An 18568-nucleotide genomic window follows, 5' to 3' on the forward strand; every position below is an offset into this window, starting at 1 on the left:
GGTGGTTGAAGAGAAATTATCATTCATGAATTTTAGAAACACCAGTGTTTGGAATTCCTGCATTTTTGTCACCATTAAGGTACAGCTTGAATTTCAGAGAGGGTCAAGGCCCACTTTGCCAGTGGCTATGAAAATGACCGTGAAGAGAAATGTTTATATATCTGCTTCCCTTCAGACTGTTACCTGGCACATTGATAACTTCTAGCAGCTTACAATAGACTGCTGTGGGAGGATATCAGTGAAACTTATTGCATTAATAAATTTATTTCATTCCCTCTTTCCCATGAGATATTTGTGGAGTAAACATGAGAGTCAGTAACAACTATGAGGGCAACCATGGTGAAAGATGCCATTGGCTTCCACCATATGCACTATGGATTCTACATACAGAACATTACAGCACAGTACAGGACCTTTTAACTCACTCTGAGATCCATCTAACCTCCTCCTCCTACATAACCCTCCATGTTTCTATCATCCATGTGTCTATCTAAGAGTTTCTTAAATGTCCACAATGTATCTGCCTCTAACACCACCTCTGCAAGGCATTCCATGCATCCACCACTTTGTGTAAAAATAATGGCCTCATGCATTTGCCATTTCTGCCCTGGAAAAAAATTCTCTGTCCATGCATCTCATCATCTTGCACACTTCTGTAAAATCACATCTATCCTGCTTTGCTCCAAAGAGAAAATCTTAGTTTGCTTAACCTTTTCTTGTAAGACAGGCTCTCTAATCCTGGCAAATCTCCTCTGCACCTTCTCTTAAGCTTCCACATCCTTCCTATAATCAGGCGACTAGAAATATTATCTCAATACAGAGGTAGATGGAAAATACACCGACAGTAACCCACACTGCCCTGACTTCTCAATCACTTCATTCCACTTACATACCTTCTCTGAAATTGGCATTCTTTTGCTGGACGAGAGCCTGGAAATCCTTTGCTGGATTGAGGCTGCCAACCTATGACCCAGAAACAGATCAATTTAATTTAAGCATATAAATTGAAATGTATTGCACAGTAAAGTTTAGATAATGTTATCTATGTGGAAATTCCAATAACTTAGCATCTGGTTTACCAAGGCTTCAGTTCCTCTGCTCCCTTTCAGCCCCCCAGTGTCCTGCCTCCCTCACCCCCTTTAAACTTATCAAGTACTGTACATTGGGAAATTTACGATATTGTGTAACATGTAAAAGTTAGCTGATAATATTTTGAGGTATTTATTGGAATTACATCCAATTGTTCAGAAAATCAGCCAGCCTGATATCTGCAAACTCCTGTGCATGACGAGTGATTACTGGAATTAGTCCCTCAATTTTAAGTACAAACTAGATAGATAGATGATAGATAGATAGATACTTTATTCATCCCCATGGGGAAATTCAACTTTTTTTCCAATGTCCCATACACTTGTTGTAGCAAAACTAATTACATACAATACTTAACTCAGTAAAAAAATATGATATGCATCTAAATCACCGTCTCAAAAAGCATTAATAATAGCTTTTAAAAAGTTCTTAAGTCCTGGCGGTAGAATTGTAAAGCCTAATGGCATTGGGGAGTATTGACCTCTTCATCCTGTCTGAGGAGCATTGCATCGATAGTAACCTGTCACTGAAACTGCTTCTCTGTCTCTGGATGGTGCTATGTAGAGGATGTTCAGAGTTATCCATAATTGACCGTAGCCTACTCAGCGCCCTTCGCTCAGCTACCGATGTTAAACTCTCCAGTACTTTGCCCACGAAAGAGCCCGCCTTCCTTACCAGCTTATTAAGACGTGAGGCGTCCCTCTTCTTAATGCTTCCTCCCCAACACGCCACCACAAAGAAGAGGGCGCTCTCCATAACTGACCTATAGAACATCTTCAGCATCTCACTACAGACATTGAATGACGCCAACCTTCTTAGGAAGTACATTCCTAAACTAGAATGTAAAAACTAGATGCAATCAGCCCAGTGAAATGTGCACAGTTAGCAAAGGACTCACTATTCCGTTCACAGAAACAGGCAGTGCAGCTGTCTCATAGCTTCAGTGGTTCAGGCTTGATCCTGAACTTTGGAGCAGTCGGAGTGGAGTCTGGATGTTTTCCAAGCAATGTTTCCCTTTCCGTGTCACGACATGTTGGTTATTACAGAATGGTGTAAAAGCAATAGGATTATTGTAGTGAGTGATTTCAACTTTCTCAGTATAAACTGGGATGATCTTAGTGCAAGTAATTTAAATGGCTGGACTTCACTACATGTGTCGAAGATGCGAGGAGAAAAGTTTAAAGAAGATGTACAAAGCAATTATTTTCAGACACAGGATGGAATTTACCTGGAACTTACTAAGATAGACAAGGCAACATTTTAGGCCGAGACCATTCATCAAGGATTCGGCCTGAAATGTTGAATGTTAATTGATTTCCATAGATGCTGTTTGACCCACTAAGTTCCTCCAGCAATTTGTGTGTTGCTTTGGATTTGAAGCATTTGCAGAATCTCTCGTGCATGTGAACAGGCAGCTCTGGGAAGAGAGATGCAGATTATGTGCAGGCAGATGGGACTAGTTTAGACTGGCATCATGCTCGGCACAGACAGAAGGACTGAAATATCTGGTCAGTAGGAGTCCTATGAAAGGGAGCTGGCAAGAGTTCAGGGACATGTGTACTGCTAAGGACAAAAGGAAAAGATGGCAGGATGAGGAAACACTGGATGACAAAGGGGTTTGAAGGCTTAATCAGGAAAACAATGCAGCATATGACAGTTACAGGCAACTACAATCATGCAAGTTCTTTGAGGAACATGGACGGTGTAGCAGAATGGTTAAGGAGGAAATCAGGAGGGTATAAATAGATTATGAAATACCCTTGACATGCAAGATTAAGGAAAATCCTAATTCATTCTATAAGTATATTAAGAAGAAAGGGTAGATAGGGAAAAAGTGAGTTCCTTGAGGTATCAGAGATATAACGTGTGTGAAGCCAGGGGACGTGGTCTATCTCTATTCACATAGAAGAATAGTGTGATGAGGGAAAGGTACATTAATTACTTGGATCATATAAGTTTTAAGAAGATAAAGATGTTAAATGTCTTGAGAGATGTAACTGGATAAAATCCAAGGGCTGGATGAAATCTATCCCACAATGCAATTGAAAACAAGAAGATTGCTAGGGCCTCAGCAGAAAGTTTTGTGTCTTCATTAGCCACAGGTACCAGAAAACTAGAGAAAAGTGTAAACCATTTCTTTGCTTAAGAGTTAAGCTGGGTAATTACAAGCCAGCAGACTTTCATCAGTGACAGGGACAGTATTGGAGACAATTCTCTGAGATAAGATTCATATCGATTTGGAAAGATAAGGATTAATAAGGGACAGTAAGCATGGCTTTGTGTGAGGGAAGTCTTGTGTCTCTAACTTGATTGAGTATTTTTGAGGTGATATCCAGCCAGCTCAAAAAAAAACAGGGCAATAGATTCTGCATGGAGGTCGGTCACCAGTGGAGTGCCTGTTCTGGGACCCTTACTCGTCATGATTTTTATAAATGACCTGGATGAGGACGTGGAAGGATGGGCTAGTAAGCTTACTGATGACACAAAGGTTGGAGGTGTTGTGAATAGTGTGGAGGGCTGTCAGAGTTTACAGCGGGCATTGATAGGATGCAAAACTGGGCTGAAAAGTGGCAATTGGAGTTCAACCCAGATAATTGTGAAGTGGTTCATTTTGGTAGGTCAAATATGATGGCAGAATATAGTATTAATGGTAAGACTCTTGGCAGTGTGGAGGATCAGAGGGATCTTGGGGTCCGAGTCCATAGGACACTCAAAGCAGCTGCGCAGGTTGACTCTGTGGTTAAGAAGGCGTATGGTGTATTGGCCTTTATCAATCGGGGAATTGAATTTAGGAGCCGAGAGGTAATGTTGCAGCTATATAGGACCCTGGTCAGACCCCACTTGGAGTACTGTGCTCAGTTCTGGTCGCCTCACTACAGGAAGGATGTGGAAGCCATAGAAAGGGTGCAGAGGAGATTTACAAGGATGTTGCCTGGATTGGGGAGCATGGCTTATGAGAATAGGTTGAGTGAACTCGGCCTTTTCTCCTTGGAGCGAAGGAGGATGAGAGGTGACCTGATAGAGGTGCATAAGATGATGAGTGGCATTGATCATGTGGATGGTCAGAGGCTTTTTCCCAGGGCTGAAATGGTTGCCACAAGAGGACACAGGTTTAAGGTGCTGGGGAGTAGGTACAGAGGAGATGTCAGGGGTAAGTTTTTTTACTCAGAGAGTGGTAAGTGCATGGAATGGGCTGCCAGCAACGGTGGTGGAGGCGGATAAGATAGGGTCTTCTAAGAGATTTTTAGATAGGTACATGGATCTTAGTAAAATAGAGGGCTATAGGTAAGCTTAGTAATTTCTAAGGTAGGACCATGTTTGGTGCAACTTTGCAGGCTGAAGGGCCTGTATTGTACAGTAGGTTTTCTATGTTTTTAGATACTATTTGAATGGACTTTAGGAAGGCATTTGATAAGGTCTGGCTGGTTCAAATTGTCAAGGCTCGAGGAATTCAAGGCAAGCGAGCAAATACGATACAACATTAGTTCGATGATAGGGAACATAATGTGGTAGTGAAAGGCTGCTTTTCCAATGGGGAGTATGTTACGAGTGGTGTACCACTGTTTGTGATATGTACCAATGACTCAGATATCAATGTGGGAGAATACACACATGGAGGAACTCAGAAAATCAGGCAGTATCTATAGAGGAGATTAAATAATTATTGTTTTGGTCCAAGACCCTTCATCAGGACTGGAAAGGAAGGGGCAGAGAAAGATAGAGGGTATGGAAGAAGTATAAGCTGGCAAATGATAAGTGAGACAGGTGAGGTGGTGGGTAGGTGAGTGGGGAAGGGGAGTGAAGTAAGAAGCTGGTAGGCACAGGTGGAAGAGGTAAAGGGATCTCGAAGGAATATATTAAGAAAGAACAGTGGCCCATGGGAGAAAGAGATAGAGCGGGGGAACCAGAGGGAGATGAAGGGCAGTTGAGAAGGAACCACAATGGGGAAAGGAAAAAGTGGGGGGGAGCGGGGAAGGTTACTGGAAGTTAGAGAAATTGATTTTTAGATCATCAGGTTGGAGGCTATCTCGATGAAAAACAAAGCATTGCTCCTCCAACCTGAACCTGGCCCCACTGTGGCAGAAAAGGTGGTCATGGACTGACGTCAGAATGAAAATGCTAAGTTGAACTGAAATGGGTAGCCACCAGGAGATCTTGCCTTTTATGGCAAATGGAGTGAAGATGCCTGACAAAGTGATCCCCCAGCCTGCATCGGGTCTCACCAATGGAATCAAAATCAGAATCAGGTTTCGTATCATTGGCATATGTCATGAAATTTGTTGTTTTGCAGCAGCAGTAAATAATAGTAGACTATAAATTACAATAGGCACAGTATATATATATAAAATGTATAATTAGTACAAAAAAGGGGAAAAATACTGAGGTAGTGTTCATAAATTCATTGCCCATTTAGAAATATGTCTGCAGAAGGGAAGAAGCTGTTCCCCAAATGTTGAGTGTGAGTGTGTTTGTCTTCATGCTCCTGTACCACCTCCTTGATGATAGCAATGAGAAGAGGGCATGTCCTGGGTGATGGGGATCCTTAATGATGGATGCCATCTTTTTGATGCATTGTCTTTTGAAGGTGTCCTGGATGTTGGGGAGGCTAGTGCCCACGATGGAACTGGCTGAGTTTACAACTTTCTACAGCTTTTTCCAATCCTGTGCAGTGGGCTCTCCATAACAGTTGGTGTTGAAACCAATTAGAAAGTGACAGATTGAAGATGCATCAGGAAGTGTTTGGGAAATGGAAGAAATACAGGTGAGGACAGCCCTGTTCTTTAAAAAAAGATGTTCGAGAATGGAAAGCCTCATCTTGAGTACAGATGTGATGGAGATGGAGGAACTGAGAGAAGGGAATTGCATTGTTATGTGACAGTGTGAGAGGAGGTTTAGACAAGCTCACTGAGTCAGTACATTTTTAAAATATGTCAGTGGATGATCAGCAGATACAGTAGATGGCCTCGACAGACTCGCAGGTGAAGTTTTGCCTCATATGGATGGACTGAGTAGTGGTGAGGAAGGAGCTGTAGGGGCTGGTGTACCATTTGTGATGTTTATAATGATAAGTGGAAGGAGGGAGATCAGAGAGAAGGGACTAGTGGATAAAGGAGTTGGGAGTAGAGTGACCTTTTCAGAAAGTGGGAGTGGGGTGGGAGGGAAAGATGTGTTTGGTGGTGGGATCCTGCTGGAGATTGTGGAAGTTATGGAGAAAGATGTGTTAGATAAAGAGACTCAAGAGGTGGTAGGTGAGGACATAGGGAACCCCATCCCTGTAATGGTGACAGGAGGAAGGGGTGAGGGCAGATGTGTGAGAAGTGGAGGAGATACGGGTGGGGGCAGCCCTGTTCTTTAAAGAAACAGAAAACTCAGATGTTCTTCAATCTCTCACTACTGCAGCCAGAGGTTCCTACCTGTTTCAAAAAGGTGACGATCAGTGCTCAACGACTTATCGCCCGGAGGGAATCACATCTACTGTGATGAAGTGCTTCGAGAGTTGGGTCATGGCTAAAATCAACTCCTGCCTAAGCAGGGAACTAGACCCACTGCAATTTGCCTATCACCACAACAGGTCCACAGTGGGTGCAATCTCACTGGCCTTGGATCACTTGGACAATAGTAATACCTATGTCAGGCTGCTGTTTATTGATTAGGGCTCTGTTTATTGATCATATCCTCAGTTCTAATCAACAAGATCCAAAACCCGGGCCTTTGTACCTCCATCTGCAACTGGATCCTTGACTTCCTCACCGAGAGATCACAGTCTGTGTGGATTGGAGATGTGCCTAAGCACAGCACAGCTCTAACACCATCTATAAATTTGCTGATGACACAACTATTCTTGGCAGAACTTCAGATGGTGATGAGGAGACATATGAGACACTTGGCTGCAGCAACAACCTTGCACTCAACGGCAGTAAGACCAAGGAATTGATTGTGTGCTTCAGGAAGAGTAAGTTGGGGGAACACACACCACTCCTCATCAAGGGATCAGAAGTGGAAAGGGTGAGCAGTTTGAAGTTCCTGGGTGTCATCATCTCTGAACATCCATCCTGGGCCCAACATATTGATGCATTTACAAGAAGGCACAACAGCAGCTATACTTCATTAGGAGTCTGAGGAGATTTGGTATGTCACTAAAGACTCTAGCAAATTTCTACAGATGTACTGGGGAGAGCATCCTAACTGGTTGTGTCACTCTGGTATAGAGGGGCCACAGCACAGGACCCGAAAAAGCTGCAAAAAGTTGTAAATTCAGTCACCTTCATTATGGACAATGGCCACCCCAGCAGTGAGGACACCTTCAAAAGGCGATGCCTCAAAAAGGTAGCATCCATCATTAAGGATCCCATCACCTAAGACATGACCTCTTCTCATAGCTACCATCAAGGTGGTGGTACAGGAGCCTAAAGATGCATGCTCAATGTTTCAGGAACAGCTTCTTCCTTTCCGTCATTAGCCATCAGGTTTCTGAAAGGACATGTCCTACTTTTTTCCCCCTTTCTTTTTGCAGTGTACGTGTTTTTTATATATATAGAGGGAGAGAGAGAGAGATTCTGGTGAATTGGTTTATCATGGCAGCCATTTATTTGAAACCACTCTTAAAGAGCAAAAACTAAAATTGAGAAAGCTGCTGGGATTCCTTTCATTTACTTAGGAAAATACGCCGCTTAATGTTGCCAAAGTTTCTAACTAGCACTAGATGCATGCACTTCCGTATCTGCTAAACACTACACTGTCCTTTAGGGTCACTAAACACTATAGCATCAGTTGCGTGTGTCTTTGTTCAAAATGCAGTGTTGTTGTCACTGATAGTTGGCGGGAAGAAGCAGTAAGACAATACAGAACTTTTGCTCAATGCAGTTTCAAAGATTCAGGCTTGGAGATGCCAGAAATGGCCAGGAGTTAAAATGGAATGTCTTCATTATTTCAACAAGTTAGGAATTATGAAGGTACTGACAATCATTTTGAATGCTACAATGAAAATAAAGATTTGGAGGATGAAGACAGCCCATAATCTGTACTAGATGTCTGTCTGTGCTGATTTTGTTCATTTATAGTCAATCAAGAGAACACAGCAGATGAATTCCTTCATTGATAACCATTAGGAACTAATAAGCAATTTTATAGTACTGTAGAGGTGTTGGTAATGTTCTAATTTGTTCTGTGTTTCATTTAAATACATAAATTGTTCCGCAGTTAAATGGTAGTTTGTCTTCTTTAATACCTTTTTAACTATTTGCATGAAACTTTGGCTAATTAGGGCAGCCGCTAAATTGGGCCAAGATGTACCGATCCCGATGTGTCCCAATTAACCAGAATCCACTGTACATCTTACTGTAATTTATAGTTTTTATTATTATGTATTGCAAAGTTCTGCTGCCGCAAAACATCAAATTTCACAACAAATGCCAGTGACGTTAAACCTGATTCTGATTCTAGAATGAAAAGCCTCATCCTGAGAACAGATGTGTTGGAGATGGAGGAACTGAGAGAGGTAATAGTATTTTTACAAGTGATAGGTGGGAAGAGGTTACAGAGTATAGAACAGGCCCTTTGGGCCCACAATGTTGTGCTGAAATAATTAAATTAGTAATCAAATGGCCAACTACACTAATTCCTTTTGCCTACACAATGTCCATATCCTTCTATAACCCTCACATTCATGTGCCTAACTAGATGCCCCTTAAAAGTCTCTAATATACTCTACCACCAGCCGAGGCAGCATATTCCAGCCACCCATCGCTCTCTGTGTAAAAAAAGAAAAAATAACGCTCCTCACATTTTCTTTGAACTTAACCCCTGCAGCTCATACGTATGCCCTCTTGTATTAGACACTTCAGCTGTCAGAAAAAGATACTGTCTACTCTATCTATACCTCTCATAATCTTATAAACCTCTATCAGAGCTCCCCTCAGATCCGTCACTCCACTGAAAACAACCCAGGTTGGTACATCCTCTCATTATAGCACATGCCCTCTAATCCAGACAGCATCTTCATAAACCTGTTCTGCACCCTCTCCAAAGCCTTGACATACTTCCTATAATGGGGCAACCAGACCTCATTATAATATTCCTGTTGTGGCCTAACTGGAGTTTTATAAAGCTGCAACATAGCTTCCTGACTTTTGAATTCATCGATTTGATTATTAAAGGCAAGCATGCCATCTGCCTTCTTCCCCACTCTATCAACCTGTGTAGCCACTCTCAGGGAACTATGAACTTGGGACCTCAAGGTCAGTCTGCTCATCAGCACTGTTAAGGGTCTTGCCTCTTTACATTTGACCTACTAAGGTGCAACACTTCATATTTGGTTAGGTTAAACTCTATCTGCCAATTCTCCACCCATACCTGCAACTGATTTATATCCCTTTGCCAATCTTCTACACCATCCACAATACCACTAACCTGTGTATCATCTACAAGCTTACTAACCCACTCATCTACATTCTCAATCATGTCATTTATATACATCACAAACAGCAGAGGTCCCAGTACAGATCCCTATAGAACACCAGTATTCACAGATCTCCAGCTGCAATAAGTCCCTGCGACCACTACCTTCTGTCTTCTATGAGCAAGCCTGTTCTGAATCCAAATGGCCATTTCACCATGGATTTCATGGCTCTTAATCTTCCGGATGAGCCTCCCACGAGGGACCTTGTCAAAAGCCTTACTAAAATCCACATAGACACCAGCCACAGCTCTACCTTCATCAATCACCCTCATCACCTTGTCAAAAAAACTCAGTCAAGTTGGTAAGACACGACTTGACCTGCACAAAGCCATTTTGGGTCTCCCTCTTAGGCCATGGTTTTCCAAATGCTCATAAATCCTATCCAGTAACTTCCCTACTACTGAAGTGAGACTCACTGATGTGAGTATAGTCTAGCTAACCGTGAAATTCAGTAACCTTATAAATGATATAACTAGATAATTGGTCTCTAAAGATGGAGAAAGGAGAGAGAGGTGTAAGAGATGAACCAAGCAAATTTGAGAGCAGGATAGAAGTTGCAGGCAAAGCTGAAGAAGTTGATGAACTTAGCATGAGTGCATGCAAACGCTAATATAGGAGAGAAAAAGTTGTGGAGTGTTAGAAGTGAAAACTTGGAACATGGACTGTTCCACATAGCTGATGAAAAGGCAGGCATAGCTCAGGCTCATGCTGGTGCCTACGGCTACACCTTTGGTCTGAAGGGACAGAAAGAGAAATTATTGAGAGTGAGAACCAGTTCCACCAGTGAATCCACTATACTAGCTCTCCGTAGTTTCCATGGGGTCTAAACTTCCAGACATTCCTACCACGTGGGACCTTCTCAAAGGACTTGCTAATGTTCAGATAGATAACATCCACTGCACTACCCTCATCTACCCGTTTGGATACTTCTAAAGCTCTTAAACAGAACAACACTAACCATCTATGAGGGCAACTTCAGATGTGATTAAGATATCTATATAAAGGTGTACTGTATAAAGAGGTAGGGAATCCAAAATTAGGGGGCATAGATTGAGAATAAGAGGAGAAAGATTTGGTAATAAATACAGTGGTATGTAGATCAAATGAGCTGGTTAAGGCAGATGTAATGTAATCATTTAATCCCCATTGGAGTGGAGGAGACTGAGGGATATGAGCTGAACATATGAACTTGGGATGAGGTAGGAGGACAATATGTTTGGCATGGGCTCAAGGGCTTGTAGCTATGGGCATTCCTCTGCTGCTCTATATAGTGATGGCAAATCTTGCAGTGTAAAGGATTCAGTCAGTACTCACCACTGTCACAGTGCCTTCAGCCAGTGCGACAATGTTGAAATCATCATCAGACCTTGCCCCCTTGACATCTGGTTCCTCTGGTTCACTAAAGGAGAATCAAATCTTTTCATTAGTTAAATTGCGCGTCCAACCAAGCCTTTTGGTGTGTGTCTGCAAGATTAGTTTAATTTGTTTTGGGGCATGAAGGAAGATCAAACAAGAAAGAGAGTGGTATTAAGATGGTTGTCTCTCTAACAGCAGGCTTGTGCCTAATAGTGTACCACAGTGATCAATGCTGGGTGTGTTGTTGTTTATCATCAATATTAAATATTTAGAACACCTAAGCACAGAAACAGACCCTCAGCCCATCTAGTCCCTGCTGAACTACTAATCTGCCTTATCCCATTGACCTGCACCTACTGGAGTATAAAAGTTGCATTGTTTGCTGTGTAACCAAAACTATGTAGTCAGCTTTGAACTTGCTATTTGCTATGCATGTATCCAATTTAGTAGGAGAATGAAATCTTAAGAATGTAGAAGACAATGTGTGTTAATGAGAGGTAGCTAAGAGATGTAGATTAGAACATGATTAAGTCAATGGGTAGAAACAATAGTGGCGGATGTACTTGTGATACGCAACTGTAGACCAATTGGATATGCTAATACAACTAAACCAGGAGCTTGCTATAAAAAATGCTATGTACAAGGATCGGTGGGCAATCAGCGACTAGCTCAATGACTGTCTCAGCTTTGATTTGCAAATTAAAGTTTAATACTTCTTGAAGAATCTTCTGCGTCTCCTGGTCGTTTGTGGTGCACGAGAAATCACGACACACCCAACCCACAGCCCTCCGTACCTCTCTCATCCGTGTACCAAGTTTATCTTAAATGTTGAAATCAATCCTGCATTCACCATTTCTGTTTGCAGCTCATTCCACAATCTGAGTGAAGAAATTCCCCATGTTCCCCTTAAACACACTTAACCCATGACCTCTAGTTCTATTCTCATCCAACCTCAGTGGAAAAGGCCTGCTTGCAATTTACCCTATCTATACACCTCATAATTTTGTATACCTCTATCAAATCTCCCCTTATTCTCATATGCACTAGGAAATAAGATCCTAACCTATTCAATCATTTCCTCAACTCAGGACCTCAAGTCCTGGCAACATTATAATTTTTCTCTGCACTCTTTCAATCTTACTGATATTTCTCCTTTAGGCAGGTGACCAGAACTGCACACAGTACTCCAAATTAGGCATCACTAATGTCTTACACAACTTCAACATAACCTCCCAACTCCTGTACTCAATACTTTGATTTATAAAGGCCAATGTGCCAAAAATTCACTTTGCAACCCTTTCTACTTTTGATGCCATATTCAAAGAATTACCCAGATCCCTCCGTTCTACCGCACACCATGTAAGTCCTACCCTGGTTTGTCCTCGAAAAGTGTAACACCTCACATTTGTCTCCATTAAACACCATCTGCCATTTTTCAGCCCATTTTTCCAGCTGGTCCAGATACTGCTGCAAGTTCTTGCTATCCTCTATGTCCCCAATCTTTGTGTCATCTGTAACTTTGCTGATACGGTTGACCACATTTTCATCCAGATCATTGATATAGATGATAAACAACAACAAGCCCAATTGCAATGGCACACCACTAGACACAGGCCTTAGGTCAGAAAGGCAATCATCTACCACTTTCTGTCTTCTCCTCCAAAGCCAAATGTCTAATCCAATTTACTACCTCATCCTGAATGCCAAGCAACTGAACCTTTACGACCCACATTCCATGAAGGACCTCATCAAAGGCCTTGCTAAAGTCCACGTAGACAACATCCACTAACCCTGGCTTCATCAGCCTTCCTGGTAACTTCCTCGAAAAACACTGAGATTAGTTAGACGCAACCTACCATGCACGAAGCCACGTTGACTATTCCTAATCATCTATCCAAATACTTACATATCTGGTTCCTTAGAATACCTTCCAATTACTTATCCACTACTGATGTCAGGCTCTCTGGCCTATAAATTCCAGCTTCTTTTTAGAGCCTTTCTTAAGCAATGGAACAACACTAGCTATCCTCCAATTCCTCAGCACCTCACCTATTGCTGAGGATATCTTAAATATCTCTGCTAGGGACACTGCAAATTCAATACTAGCCGCCCACCAGGTCCAAAGGAACACTTTGTCTGCGGATTCACCCACCCTAATTTGCCACAAGACAAGAAACGTCTTCCTCCGTCAAAGTTGGGAACTGAATAGTTGAACATGGTGGGACTAGTGTTCTGAGTTGTGCATATTTCAATGCAACGAGTATTGTAAGAAAGGCAAATGAGTTTAGGGCACGGATCAGGATTTGGAATTATAACGCCGCTGTCTGGGAAAAGGCTCCGAAGCATTCGGGCTCTCACGACCAGACTATGTAACAGTTTCTTCCCCCAAGCTATCAGACTCCTCAATACCCGAAGCCTGGACTGACACCTTGTCCTACTGTCCTGTTTATTATTTATTGTAATGCCTGCACTGTTTTTGTGCACTTTATGCAGTCCTGTGTAGGTCTGTAGTCTAGTGTAGCTTTCTCTGTGTGTTTTTTTTATTACGTAGTTCAGTCTAGTTTTTGTACTGTGTCATGTAACACCATGGTCCTGAAAAACGTCGTCTCATTTTTACTATGCACTGTACCAGCAGTTATGGTCAAAATGACAATAAAAGTGACTTGACTTGACTTGTAGCCATAGGTGAAACTTGGTTGTAGGAGAGGCAGAACTGACAGCTCAATGCTCCAGGGTTCCATTGCTTTAAACATGATGGAATGGGAGGAATTACATGGGGGAGGGTGCGTGGGTGGTATTACTTGTCATGTTAAATGTCATGGCAGTGCTCAGGACAGACTGGTGAGCAAATCTACTGAGAATTGAGGAATAAGAAAGGGAGGACCTCATTAATGAAATTATATTATACACACCCAACAATATGCTAGGCTTAGAGGAGCAAATTTGTAGATCGCAGACTGTTGCAAAAAAAGGTTGTGATAGGTGGTGGTTTTAACTTCCTGTATATTGACTGGGAGTCCCATACCTTAAAAGGGCTGGATGGGATAGTTTGTCAACTGTATTCAAGAAAGTTTCCTTAATCAGTTAATGGAGGTCCCAGCTAGTGTGTGGTACTAGCTCCCCTGTTAGGGAATGAGACAGGGCAGGTGACAGAAGATTGTGTAGGGGAACAGTTTACATCTAGTGATCATGGTGCCATTAGTTTCAAGGTAATTATGGAAAAGGACAGGTTTGGGTTGAGATTCTAAATTGGAGAAAGGCCATTTTTGATGGTATCAGAAAGGATCTTGCAAGTGTGGATTGGGACATGTTGTTTTCTGGCAAGGATATAATTTGTAAGTGAAATTTTGAGAATACAGAGTCTGTATGTTCCTATCTGAATAAAAGGCAAGAATAACGGATTTAGGGAACCTAGATTATTGGGGCTCTGTTTAAGAAAAAGGAGGTGCACAGCAGGTATAGGCAGGCAGGAACGAATGAGGTACCTAAGGAGTATAAGAAATGCAAGAGAATACTCAAGAAGGAAATCAGGAGAGCTAAAAGAATGTGGCTCTAACAGACAAGGTGAAGGAGAATCAAAAAGGCTTCTACAGATATATTAAGAGCAATAGGATAGCAAAGGACAAAAATTAGTCCTCTGGAAGATTAGATTGGTCATCTACGCATGGAGCCGATAAAGATGAGGAAGATCTGAAATAGATTTTTTTCATCTCTATTTACTCGGGAGGTGGACACAGAATCTATAGAAGTGAGGCAAAGCAGTAAGGTCATGCACTGTATACATATTAAAAAGGAGATGTTTGTGTCGAGGCAAATTAGGACAAATGAATCCGCAGGGCCTGACAAGACGTTCTCTTGGATTCTCTGGGAGGCTAGTGCAGAAACTGCAGGGGCCCTAGCAGAGATATTTAAAACGCCCTTAGCCACGGGTAAGGTGACGGAGGGTTGAAGGATGACTAATGTTGTTCAATTGTTTAAAAAAGGCTGTTAATAGGATTATATTATAGACCACCTAACAGTTCACAGGATTTAGAGGAGAACATTTGTAGAGAGATTGCAGATTGTTGCAAGGAACATAATGTTGTGGTTGTAGGTGATTTTAACTTTCACATATTGACTGGCTTCTACAGATATATTAAGAGCTGAAGGATAGCAAGGGACAAAGTTGTTCCTATGGAAGATCACAATGGAAATCTATGCATGGAACCAAAAAAAGATGGGGTACGATTTTAAATGAAATTCCTGCATCTGTATTTACTCAGGAAAATGACACAGAGTCTATAGATGTGAGGAACTCAGCAGCATGGACTTTACACAGATTACAGAGAGGTGGTGTTTGTGGTCTTGAGGCAAATTAGGGTAGATAAATCTCCAGGACCTGACAAGCTGTTTCCTCGGAGCCTGTAGGAGGTTAGTACAGAAATTGATGGGGCTCCAGCACAGATATTTAAAATATCCTTAGTAACAGGTGAGGTGCTGGAGGGTTTTAGGATAGCTAACATTATTCTGGTGTTTAAGAAAGGCTCTAAGGATAAGCCAGGAAATTTTAGGCCAGTGAGCCTAACACCAGTAGTGGGAAAGCTATTGAAAGGTATTCTAAGGGACCGGGTATATACTTGGATAGATAGGGACTGATTAGGGATAGTCAACATGGCTTTGTGAGAGGTAAGGCACATTGAATCCATGGTAACTTGGTAGACTGGATTGAGAACTGGCTTGGCCGTGTTAGATGGAGTGTAGCGGAAGCTTGAGTGGAGGTCTGTGAGCAGTGGTGCTCTGCTGGGACCTCTGTTTGAGGTATACACATGCTCTAGATAAAATGCAGGTGGGCTGTGTATGTCTAGACAATGCCAGACTTGTAGAGTTGTAATTAAAGAGGAAGCTTGTCAAATGATTCAGTGTAGTTCACACCACATGAAAACGTGGGCAGAGAAAAGGCAGATGAAGCTTAATCCATACAAATAAGGGGTGTTGCACTTTGAGAGGAAAATGTACAGGAAATAGGGACGGCTCTTATGACATTAATCCACAGAGGGCTCTTGGGTGGCAAGCCCACAGCTCCCTGAAAGTGGTAAACAATACAGCCTTTATCAGTCAGGAAGTCATGTTGCGACCTTTTAAAACTTTAAATGTAGAACATCTGGAGCAATATTTGTAGTTCTGGTAGCTGCATTACAAAAAGGATGCAGTGGCTTTGGAGAGGATATACTGTAGAAGAGCTTCACCAGGATGCTGTTTGGATTAGAGAGTATTAACCATAAGTAGTGATTGGACAAAATTGGATGGTTTGTTTTAAGTGAGACACAAGACAGCCAGTAGATACTGGAAATCTGGAGCTATACACAAAATATTGGAGGAGCTTAGGCAGCATCTATGGAGGGAGAGGAACAGTTTACATTTCAAGTTGAGACCCTTCAACAGGACTGGAAAGAGAGAAGACAGCCAGTGTACAGTGTTGGGGGGAAGGGGTGGAGAAAAACTGGCATGTGATGGGTGGATCCATGTGACGGGGTGATAGGCAGACAAGAGTGGCAGAGATTGATGCAAGAAGCTGGGAGGTGATAGGTAGAAATGATAGTGACATCCTCAATACATGGAAACTCAACTGATTAGCTGAGTAAGAGGCCAGATGAATGGCAAACAGAGTTTAATATGGCTAAGTGTAAGACATTGCATTTTGGGAAATCAAATCCAGGAAGGATTTTCACAGAGCTCTGGGGATTTTGCAGAACAGAGGGACCTTGGAATAAAAGTAGATGGATCAGTGAAATTGGATTCACAGGGTGGTGAAGACAGCTTTATGCACATTGGCCTTCACATGTCAGGACATTAAGTATAATTGTTGGAAGGTCATGGTGTGGTTGTACCCGACACTGCTGAGGTCACATTATGTTCAGTTTTGGTCATCCCGCTACAGGAAATACATTATTAAACTAGAAAGAGTGCAGAAAGGATTTTAAATAAATTTGCTAGGATTTGAGGGACTGAGATATAGAGACAGGCTAGGACTTTATTCCTTAGAGCACTGGAGACAAAGAGGTGTATACAATCATGAGGGGCACAGACAGGGTGAATGCTCTCAGTCTCTATCCTTGAGTTTAGGTATCAAGAACTAGAGGACATAGATTTAACATGAGATAAATGACTTATGAGGAACTTGAGGGGAATTTTTTTTACAGTAAGGTTGATATCAACACAGTACTTTTGGTACAGTATGGAATTGGCAGGTTGAGAGAGGTACAATAACAACTTTTAAAAGACTCTTGAACAAGTACATTGAAAGATTTTGTAAGATTATGGACCAACTGCTGGTAAAATGAGACTCTCGGTTAGCATGAACCAGTTGGGCCGAAGGGTCTGTTCCCATACTGATTGACTAAGACTCTACAATGGGAACACATTCCTTTCCTCCAAGGAGAAAACTGCATCACACTCCAGAAATAAATGGGAAACAAGGTGAAATGGTAAACACTACTCTGTTAGTTTATCAGCTGTTGTTGAAAAATTCTCGCTAAAACCACTGGAATTCTAGCTCCATAGTGGATTTGTCCACACAGACTGAATTCTACCTTGGGCATCTAAATATAAAAACTCAGTGTTAAAGTTGTTTGCCTGAAATCCCGGTCTGTCATACTTGTCTTTGAAGATAAGTTGTGCAATCTTCTGGTCTTTCCTCTTGCCCGAACCTTGCAGAGTGAAAAGTTTCTTTAACTGCTCCAAGGATGCCAGGCTGGAATCAGCCACCTCCTGAGGCTGGTTTAACATGTTTTTCACGTGCAGGTCTATGGGAGGCAGAGGCTCATCTTGCTGAAATGCTTTCCACTGAAGACACTGGAAGAAAGCAGACCTATAACTTGAAAATCCTCTGGTTATTTCACTACTTAAGAAGTCATCAAGATAAAAGGAAGCACATGATAGGCAACTATCATCCAGTGCGTCCACTATGGAATACAGAACATGTAGCAGGGTACTTAAGAAGGAAATTAAAAGGGCAAAAGTCTTCTTGGCAGGTAAAGTTAAGGAAAATTTAAAATGGGGCCCCAAGCACAAAATGCTTGAGGAACTCAGTAAGTTAGGTAGCATCTATAGAGAAGAATAAACAGTCGACTTTTCAGGCCAAGACCCTTCATCTGGATTGGAAAAGAAGGAGGGAGAAGCCAAATTAAGAAGGTGGAGGGAGGGGAAGGAGTACAAACTGGCAAGTGATAGACAAGATCAGGAGAGGGGCAAGGTAGATGGGTGGGGGAGGGGGGTGCAGTCAGAAGTAAGGAGGTGAGAGATGGAAGCAGTAAAGGCTGAAAAAGGACAGGAGAGTGAACCATGGGAGAACGGGAAGGAGGAGGGGCACCAGAGGATATTGACGGGCAGGTGAGGAGGAGGAGTGAGAAAGGAGTTAGAATCAGAATCAGGTTTATTATCACCAGCATGTGTGGTGAAATTTGTTAGCTTAGCAGCAGCAGTACAATGCGATAAGTGATACTATAGAAAGGAAAAAATGTAGATCAATTCAAGTATGTATATGCCTATTAAGTAGACTAAAAATAGTGCAAAAACAGAAGTAATATATATATTTAAAAAATGTTCATGGATTCAATACCTCTTTTGTAATCATATGGCAGAAGCTGTTCCTGAATTGCTGAGTGTGTGGCTTTAGGCTTCTATACC

General features: G+C 42.0%; 1 protein-coding gene across 1 annotated transcript in view; it reads right to left on the reverse strand.

Moving 5' to 3' along the window:
- xrcc5 (X-ray repair complementing defective repair in Chinese hamster cells 5) overlaps positions 1-18568 on the reverse strand; it is a 128061-nt gene that overhangs the window by 12602 nt on the left and 96891 nt on the right. Inside the window, exons 14-16 of the mRNA XM_073046346.1 lie at positions 17538-17734; positions 10862-10946; positions 894-963 (exon numbers count right to left, since the gene is read on the reverse strand). Coding sequence (XP_072902447.1) covers positions 894-963; positions 10862-10946; positions 17538-17734 — 352 coding nt within the window. The remainder of the gene's footprint in view (positions 1-893; positions 964-10861; positions 10947-17537; positions 17735-18568) is intronic.

This window comes from Hemitrygon akajei, chromosome 5 (genome assembly GCF_048418815.1).
Source record: "Hemitrygon akajei chromosome 5, sHemAka1.3, whole genome shotgun sequence".
Lineage (NCBI taxonomy): Eukaryota > Metazoa > Chordata > Chondrichthyes > Myliobatiformes > Dasyatidae > Hemitrygon > Hemitrygon akajei.